This window comes from Lutjanus erythropterus, chromosome 18 (assembly GCF_056507025.1).
Source record: "Lutjanus erythropterus isolate fLutEry1 chromosome 18, fLutEry1.hap2, whole genome shotgun sequence".
In the NCBI taxonomy this organism is placed as follows: Eukaryota; Metazoa; Chordata; class Actinopteri; order Lutjaniformes; family Lutjanidae; genus Lutjanus; species Lutjanus erythropterus.
Genome location: NC_139334.1, coordinates 26,289,762 through 26,300,036, shown reverse-complemented (window position 1 = coordinate 26,300,036; position 10,275 = coordinate 26,289,762). Strand labels below are relative to the sequence as shown.

The window sequence follows — 10,275 nt, the reverse complement described above, 5'->3', positions numbered from 1 at the left end:
CCTTTGAAGATCAGACTACACTTCCCAGGAAAACATGGTTTGTTTTCACCGCTTTAAAAGGGAAGTTAACAGGGTTAGGGTTCATTGTGCCTCTGCAGCACAAGACGACGGATAAAAATTTGAGTTACAGTGTTGTGGCTGAAGCACTGAAAGAAGGAGTTTAAAGAGTCTAACATAGCCCCCTAGTGGTGGTTTTCAATTAAAGCCAGGAACAGTGAAATGTGCAGAGGTTTGACAAAATCAAAATAACCTCACATTCATAACATCAGAAAGTGCAGCCTGGAATATTTTGAAAGAGTTGCCACAAGAGCATGTGTTATATTTTAAACTGATTGCATGCCTCTGTGTTACTGTCACACTGCTTGTGATCAAGGACACTAAGGTTATGTTCTCTGTATTTTTTCAGTTTAAATTCGAAGACAAAGGCCTAACAGTGCATATACTATAAAGTATAGTCTGGTTCCAGTGTTTTTATGCTTAAACACGTGAATTTATCCTGACAAGTGACACATAATTTTCATGTTGATCACATGTGGACTACCCTTTCACATGTGTGAAAACATCAATGTCACATTTACAGTTCTTCTGATTTCATTTGGCTCAATTCTTTAATGGGAATTATTATTTTTAACAAGTTCAAATCTGTTTACAACATATTTGCATTTCTTCATTCATTCTAGCTAACTGCACACGTTTTGTCACAATAACCACTTGCACGTCTCGCTGATCAAAACTAATGAGTTGATTGTCTGTGAAACTGTCACAATCTTCACAACTTCTGTGCAATTATTCATCGTCTGAACAGTCACATTCAAAATGATCCATTCAACCATCAAAATCTGTCAGAAATGCATGTATATTCCATAAATATGTGATATGGAATATTTGTGATGGCAAATGAGCTGCCAGGTGTCGAATGAACTAGGAATCACATGGATGTCACAGTTCTGACTCGATTAATGCAAACACACGTGGGCTCATTATGTGTGAAACAGCATAACACAGGTGATACATTTACATAGCAGTGTTTGTGGCTTCCATATATTATTTTACATAATTATTTGTGTATTGTTGATGTTTATAATATGTTATGACATGTTAGAGCAGTTCTATATGTGCCTTAATAACTGGCTATAGTTATTTAAGGTAGTTATAATGTCATGAGTAAAACAGGACTCAGATTATTCTTTCAAACTCTGCTGTCACTTTGGCATGGAGGCACAAAAAATTACGAATGCTTATAATACAATATGTCCACCATTTATAATACTTTATAAATCTTTTTGAGTTGAACGGATAATTATAAACATTTTGTGTCATCTTATTTTGTTTGTTTTTTAATGGAATAATAAATATTTTATCATTGACCCTTTCTTGTGGTATTATCTTATTATTAAATCCCTAGTATAAAGAGTTTTATATAACTTCACAAATGTATTATAATGTCTTATGAATATACTTATAATGCATTCTAGACATGACCTTCATAGAAAGTGTTTGTTTCTTCGTGAAGAAAAAACACACACACACAAACACAACCCAAAGAAAGATTTACAACCAAACATACGGTGAGCAAGAAACACAAAATATTCTTTATTAAATATACAAAATTTGTGAAACAGAATTGCATCACGAATTGTAAACTTTCCAATCTTACATACGTACTACCTTAAGCACATTCCACCAGCTACACAATCAAGGACAAAATACAATCAGTTTAAACTTAAATAAAAAAAACTCTGAAAATGGAAGACATGGCGGAGGAGGACGTTTATTCTTGCGCTTCGTAAGTGCCGAGTCACATTTAATATGTCTCTACAGTCATCTATGCACTTGATATTGAGATCGCACAGCAGAAACTGAGATGACAAAGATGGTTTTTTGGATGTTTTTTGTAGGCTTCAAGCTCACGGGAAAAATCGTCTGTTGTGGTGTCGAAGAAGTAGGCCGAGTGCTTAAATCACAGAGCGATTAGAAAGTGCAGTACGGTGTAAAGTAGATCTAACTATACCAATATCGACGGACAGGTACAGTAGAGTTATGTTCTGATGATTAAGTAGTGCAAGAACATCCACAAATGCTGTTAAAAGTGGCATCATATCAGAATACTTTATGGTGTATCAATCTGCTCTATAGATTAAGTTTCAAGGCTTTTTTTTTGGCATTTCACAGGAAATCACTGTTACTGCTCGTTTTCTACTGGTATGCATACAGTTTATTTCTGTGCAGTGATCTAAACAATATCATAACAAAGCATGAAAGGAAGTAAAAAAAAAAACTTTCAGTGAACGGATGGCTTTTCATTTTCCAAACCTGCCCCGAGCCCCGGCAAGTAAAATGAAGTGCTTGATTCTTAATGAACGTCAAAAACAAAACAAAAATAAGGCAGCATTTGGCATTTCAATACGGCATATATGCTGTAAAACGCGGTATATATCCCTTTGTAACACCTGAAAGCAGTAGCGATATGCGTGCTTGAGCAGAAAGCGGATGTGACACACAGACACTGAGGGATGGGGGGAGTCAAGTACCAGCATGTCGCAGGCATTTTCTCAACAGTGTTGATAAAAACACACGTGGGAAGGCAAGAAGCATGAGATCAGAGAAGCTGTGATGGCTGATCTTGATACTGACTGGATACTGTCTTCACCTGATAACACCGTGACCCATACAAGAATCAGTTAGCTTATTAGGCTGAGCATTATGGGTAATTTCAAGACATGCCCGTTGAACAGAAAAGGAGTAAAAACTGCAAAGGGAGGGGGGAAAAAAGAGGAACGAACAAGCGAAAAGATTAACAGCACTTTTATCGTGCGTAGAAAATTAAAACCATTCACTCGCTGGCTAAGAACACTTTTGAACATTCATAAGCTACGATCAGTTCCCAGTGATGTGCACGTGACAACTCTCACACCGCTCATTTGGTTTGTAGTTTCAAGAACTAGTCAGAGCACTCGATATTTATTAAGGAACATTTGTAGAGTGTCAATCCAAAACAGCATATACAACATCTGGAGGAAAGTGACGCCACAAAGCTGTAAGTCATGACTGTATAAGAAACATATTGGCAGTTTTGCAATTTCCCTCAGTAAAGGGATAGTCTAGATTGTTTGAAGTTGGATTGTATGAGGTACTTATTCATAGACAGTGTATTAGCTTCAGTAGAAGGCGGTTGGCATGCTCACAATTTGAGAAAGCAGCAGGAAAACTTGTGTAGGAAGATAAGCAATGTACTGCTGTGGACAGGGTCAGCAACAAAAATGTTTAGTTTCAGTGTACACTTTATTTAGAATATTTTCAGCACTTTACCTTGCTGTCAGACAGCCTTTTCTGACGGAAAACCAGCATAATATAAGCCAAGTATCTCTCTCTTTAAACCAACCAAACTCCATTGGCAAAAGTAGTAATTTTACCTTGGAGAACACAGGAGTCTCTGGCCTACTACTGCCTCTTTTATAGGTTGTTTGTATTGTTCTGTGACTTTGGTGACTCTGGACTACCATTTAAAACACCAATAACACAAACAAACTAATAGCTTGAGGCAGCAGGAGAGCAGCACCTCTTGTTATCTGTTAGGTAAAATTACTGATTTTGCCAGTGGAGTCTGGTTGAGCAAAATAGAGCGACGTTTGTCTTATATAAAGGCAGTTTCCCGTCAGGTAAGCTTGTCTTACGACAAGGTAAAGTGGTGAATATATTCTGTATATATTGTTTAGGCTGTCAAAATACATTTTGCTGCTGATCCTGTCCACAGCAGTTCATTGCTCAGCTCCCTACACCAATACTCCTGCTGCCTCTCCAAACTGGGTCGTGCCGACCGCCATCTACTTTGGGTAATAAACGGACTATAGATAAGTACATCATACAACCCCACTTCAAATAATTCAAACTATCCCTTTAAAGATGATCAGCTTATTTCCTTCCAAGCAGCCACTGGTTTCAGTTCATTCTACTGAAAAGAAAAATTAGGGAAAGACGCGTATTCACTCTCTTACCGATCAATACCACTCTGAGTCAGGAGTTGATTAGCTTAGCTCAGCAATAAAAAAGAAAACAGGGAGAAACAGTTAGCCTGGCTCTGTCCATTGTTAAAAAAATACACCAAACGACATGTCTTAAGCACAAAGATGTGGTTTTACAGTTATGTGTTGTAACTGTTTCTTTGGGAAATGTAATTAGGTACAGTGACTTCCTGGAGTCCTGCACCCAGGCACTGTCAAACAAAAACATGTTATAGCGCTATTTCTTTAAGTATGAAAAACAACGAAACATACTCAAGATCCACTGAAGTGAACAGTTTGCTACCTTTGTTTATTTATAATATATTGTTGCCATTGTGTTACGTTGTGTAATACAGCAGTTGTGAGCAGGGACTGTTTTGAAAATCTTTGATGCTCCCAAATCCAAAGCCAGAGAGTCTGTACATGCTGCCAGTGACAACCACATTTACAACTGTTTTTAATTTTCTGACAACAGAGTCGAGTTGGAACAACTGGTCATTTTATCAATTTGTCAGTTGTTATGATAATTGATGAATTGTTTAAACCAGTTTTTAAAATGCATGCAAATCATATTATCATGACAGCACATTATCCCCACGCCTAACTTATAAATATTTAATCTCTTAGTAATTTTTTAGTATTTTGATTGTATCCCAGTATTTTTATCCCTTGCTGTCGCTTTAATACTTTCACATTTACAAATCGGGGATCTGAGACAAACTGCATTTGATCCTCTAAATGTCCTGACAATAAACTTGACTTTAATTTAACTACGTTATAATAAACTGATCTATCTTTGAATTCTGAACTGTTGTTCTGACAAAACAGGCAATTTGAAGATGTTATCTTGCGCTCTAGGAAACTGTGATCATATCAACTTTTTGCAGACCAAACTATTATTCCATTAAATTTGAAAATAATTGGCAGATTAACTGAAAATGAAAATAATCCTTAGTTTAAGACCGACTATTTAGCTTGTGAGTGCAATGCCTTCTGGCTACTGAATCTTTTTTTGCTGCATTTTGAAAAAGGTCTGTCCTCTCAGATGCAAAAAAATAAAAAATAAAAAACACTGGAGTAAAAATGTTCACTGTGGTGGATTACTGTCGCGAGAAGGTTGCAGGTCTGCAATTTTTTTTCATGCCGCACCAACATGAACTGAAACCAAAGGCTGCCCTGAAGCAATAAAAATCAGTCTAAAACTGTTGATGTGCTACAGAAATGGCCAATAGAAAACACTGATTTAAAGTACAGTATGTGCAATTTGTAGTTAATGGGCCAAAACATGCAGAACCACCAGAGTGGCCCTTCAAGTTGTTAGCTCTCCTCTCCCTGCAGAACTTTTGGAGAATTGTACAGAGTTAGTCGGATATACATTGTTCTGGGCTGAAACTCTACAGCATCTCTCTTTGTGGTAATAAGGTGATTGAAGTGACAAGTGAGGTGAAAAGGAGGAATCAATGTTTCTACAATCAGGATCCCAAAATGGAAGCATCTGGGTTTTGAACCCACTGGGCTCACTCCTCTGTGAACTGAAAACCACCTGGCTGTGTGAACCTGAAGACAACCTGAGGACCCGCTACATTCAGAACCACCCGACCCGACCGAACCCTTCAACGAGGCCACATTTCAGCACAGTAAAGCATGCCGTCTGGAAAACGCCGCCTCGACATCTCTCAGTGCCTAGATATTTGTATCAAAAAGGACAGCATAGCAGTGAAAAGACTAAAGAGCTGTTGTGGAGGTTAGAGTGAACAGATGCGGACCGAACTGCAAACCCTTTCCCTCCCCCCCCCGTCGTCACTTTAACTTGGATCGCACTTGCAGGAGAGTGGGCTTCTGCTCCATGATGCGCACCAGCAGCGTGTCAATGTAGTCCTCCAGATCTCTGACCTGCGGCTTCAACTTCCTCAGCTCCACCTCCCGCTTCGCCAGCAAGCATTTCTGCCGCTCAAACTCCGCCTTCTGCCGCTCGAGCTCCGCCTCCCGCTGCACCAGCAGGGCGACCAGTTCACTGTGGTTCAGGTGGTAGTACGAGCCCGCTCCTTCTGTCAGAGGCTGAAGACGCAGAGAGAGACAGACAGAAAGACAGGAAGAAGAATGAAAGTGTATCAAACATAAGACAGTGTGACGTCAGTGTTTCATTGGATTTCCAGTTAACTGAGTTTCTGAAGGTGGAGCCCTTTCTTCTTGTGGCAACAATTGCTCATGCTAACTACCTTGTTCTTTGATTTATTCCAAGAAAGATGGGTTCCAACAGTAAATAAAAAAGCTTTAACCTGCTATTTTTATTATAAATAACTATATACAAAAAAAACCACACAAATACAACAAAATACACAGTATATACTGTTAAACTTGACTAAAGAAAAGGATCAAGTGTGCATAAAACAATCTGCATTTTGTTGTTTGTTGTTTTTGTAGGAGACTTCAGACAATTTTACGGCAGGAACACACAGACAATTCAGTCAAGACAACACATTTGCAACCATTTATACTAAAAAAATGAATCAGTTATAATGTATGCAACATTAAGTTGGTGGCGCTTCCCCCTCACTGGCTGTTGCGGGTTCCCGCTCAATATTCTATCAGGGTTTTCTTACACACTAAAGGATTTCAAGTTGTAAATATCAAACATGTTTGATACAATTCAAAATTGGGGAGACTCCAGTTCCAGTTCTTAACACTATGATATTGAGTGTAAACACCTCACACTACAGGATTATTTGTTCAGACAATCTGTTCAGACCCGCTGCCAATCAGAAACACCTAAACGATTGTCTAGAGGGACGAGCTGGACCCTCCACTGTGGAGCCAGTATTAATGATAGGAGATTTTTTTCTTGTTTTAACTTTTATTCATTCAGGCAAACGAGACCTTCCAAACACAAGCCTGCTTTTCTAACCTTTTCAGCCATCGCTGTCCGTTTTATGAGTTGAAACAGATCTGAGTCATCTATAATTGCAAACAAACTTTCAATATTTGCATAATGTAAGTAAATTATATCAAAAATAACATAATTCTATGCAATATGAAGAGTTATTTTCCCCTTGTTTTCTTAGTGAGCTGCTAGTCTGGGAACCAGACAAATCTGCAAGCTCATGTTTCATTTACTCTGGCAGATACATCTGGTCCTTCTATCATTTAGACGTGTTTCCACCCGTCATGGATCTGGCCTATTAAAAACGGGGCACGTTTGATACAATAAAGAGAGGGGCTTTTAAACAATATATCATAGGGTTAAAAAACTATGGCTGACTTTTCTTTACACCAGTGCTTCTGTTGGCGACTACAAGTTAACATATGTTTACCTTTTTGTTTTCACACCCTGATCAGTTGGCTTTTTCTGCTTTACAACTCTTTAAATGGCTTTACTCATAAAGAAATTTGAGCAACAATTATAACACTTATTGCTGCTTAATCAAGTTATTATCATCAACATTATTGTTGTGCTTTTCAATGTCAATAAGCAGGAATTGTGCTGATGCAGGAACTGAAACAAACAACCTAAAAATGTATTTTCTGAAGTGAACCAGTTTATTACCTGAATTGTAGTTTCATTAACATTGCTGGTTGGTTCAAATATCATATAAATCTAAATACAAGCCATGAATCTTCACAGATCATGTTGAATGCATTTACAAAACAACCTAACAAAGACTGTTCCTGCTGTGTAAACTAGGGCATTTTGAAGTCAGCCAGTACACTTCAAACAGAGTACACCAATCCCAAATAGAAAGTACACTCATTTTTAACATTGTGCTCGCCTGTCAGAAGCGAGATAAAGCTTTCCAAAGTAGTTAAACTGGGCAGTATAATTACAGGCTGCAAACAAACCCGACTGTCCTGTCAACATGGCAAAACAGTCCAGAGGAAAAATCTTAGAAGACCACAGCCATCTTTTAAATCACCACTTTCAGCTGTTCCCCTCAGGGTAAAGGATATGTTGTTGTGATATTTTCTCTGCACACACTAGAAAAGACAAATTCCTTCCTTTTTGCACGCAAAAGGTGGACAGAAAAGTATTTTCTATAAATGACCCTCAAAGCACAAACACATAGTTACTGTTGTTTGCCTCTGAAGGGCAGTATTGCAGTATTTTATACTGTTATTATAACATAGCATACCTTCTTCTTCTCCGTCTCCTGCTCGCTGAGCTGGCTGCTCCTCCCCGGGTGGATGGTGGACTTGAGCTTCTCCAGTCCGGTGGCCAGCACTGACCGGCCCTCAGTCCGCTTCTCCTCAGCCAGCATGGCAGTGGTCAGGGGCTTCACTGGGTGGGGGCTGGATGGGACGACAGCAAACGCAACACACACACAAACACGCACGGTCAGGTACCCCACCTCATACAATAACACCTCTGGGGCCCTTTCAGTTTAATCTAGAAGACTCCATCTGACTGCCATACTGGAGGACCAGAGCTCTTTGAAATATGTGGCTGAAAAAGGCCAGTTACCTTTTTAGTAATGTATGTTTCAGGCCGTGTCTGAAATGATCGTATACTGTACAGTTAATTTGAGGACATCTATTTTTCCTTCCTCTGTTTTTATTCAGGAGATGGAGTAAAATCCTCTAGGTAACCATTTGCACAGTTCTAGCCTCAATAAAATTAAACATGCTCATGGCTGTGGATGATAATCAAAGCTTATTTTAATTAATAAAGACTATAATGCTTTAACACTTCAATGTTTCTGGTAATCAGTGTTTAAATGTTATTGTATGTAAATGTAAATGTATTAAAATAAACTATGAGAATCACCCACAGTCAACCACCAAACTACAAACACTTTTTGTCATTACTTATACTCAAACTTGGATGTTATTCATTTAGCACAGAGTTTCCCAACCTTGGGTTTGGGGGCCCTCCAGGGGACCCCAGATAAATCTGAGACGTCTCAAGAAGATTAAAATTAAAGTAAATAAACTGGCTCCACATATGGTGGACTACACCTCTGTGGACTTTTTTGAGACATATATATTTTTAACCTGGCTTTTATTTAACATGCTTCATCATTTGTTGCATTAGTGTTTAAGTCCAAATAATTGGTTTTCATACTTTTTGTCCCTTGTGTATACCTATTCTATTAACTTAATCATTTTACTTATGTAAATTGTAACTTGTACAAGTCTATACATTATTGTCCATTTTGCTTTTTGTTTTTGTTTGTCTGTTTGTCTGTGCTATTATTTATTCTGCTCTCTGAAGCACTTTGGGCTGTTCGTGTGAAAGGTGTTACATAAAAAAAAACTTGTTTTGAGCTAAGGTGAGGAAAATACTGGATTTTTTTTCACTTCATCAGGCCTAAAAATCCTTCAAATGAAACAAAGTGTGAGAAAACAAATCACTCTTGGTTACACTGAATGAGTCATAATGTTCACACTGAAGCCATGTTGAGGGACCGCAAGAAGAAATTACTTTATTTTACGGGGGTTGGAAGCTAAAAAGGTAAGCTGAACTGGGCTTTTATTCTGAAAATTGCACGACACAGTCCTGGTTACCTTTCTGAAACTCTGATGTGCAGACAGACAAGCAAGTTAAGATTTTTTTTCATTCTGTTTTGTTTTGTTTTGGACAGAGAACCATCAAAGATGCCAGAGTTTCACTGTTTAAATTAAATCACTTTGCCTGCTTGGCCAGTCGGCTGGCAAACTACCAGAAACCAGCTCTTTGTTCAGGTCACCATGAAGGATTTTCTCAAACTACACCGAGACAATAACACAGGAAAGACAGTTTCCTGTGTCAGTGACCTACATCTACAAGGAAATCTATCTAACCAGACAACTCACTTGTTTAGTTACTTGCTGCAGAGAATAATACAGGTTTACCCACGATTTGAGCACAACAGATTGTCCTCTGGACCTCCAGGATGACACCAGACATGGATGCTAAAAATCCCAGACACTCCTCATTTTAGTGATCAAGAGAAAAGAGAGTTAAACAGGTGTAAGACTCCTCATTAAGGAAATACTAGTGAAAATTGAAATTAAATGAGCTCAAAACTGAAAGACTTAATTGCATACGTTGGTGCAATCAGACATGTAGAATTGTGTTAAATGTATTATTACCCCGAGGTGAAGAAGGAAATGCTCTCAGTGACACAACAACACCTTTTTTGCCTTGTAGAAAGCCTTGTTTCTGGTCGATATTTGGCAAATGAGTGTGGTTGTGTGAGAACACAAGCTAGCCCCGTGAGGAGGGGGCGGTGTATGTGTGTGTGTGTGTGTATGTGTATGCGTGTGCGTGTGTGTGTTGTGAGGGAGGAGGTGTGTGGTA

General features: G+C 38.6%; 1 protein-coding gene across 1 annotated transcript in view; it reads right to left on the bottom strand.

The window, feature by feature from the left end:
• Positions 1-4,631: 4,631 nt before the first annotated feature.
• The window catches only part of rab11fip5a (RAB11 family interacting protein 5a (class I)), a 41,708-nt gene continuing 36,064 nt past the window's right edge, over positions 4,632-10,275 (bottom strand). Inside the window, exons 5-6 of the mRNA XM_084742026.1 lie at positions 8,129-8,285; positions 4,632-6,059 (exon numbers count right to left, since the gene is read on the bottom strand). Of these exons, the coding sequence (XP_084598152.1) occupies positions 5,802-6,059; positions 8,129-8,285 (415 nt within the window). The 3' untranslated portion in view covers positions 4,632-5,801. The remainder of the gene's footprint in view (positions 6,060-8,128; positions 8,286-10,275) is intronic.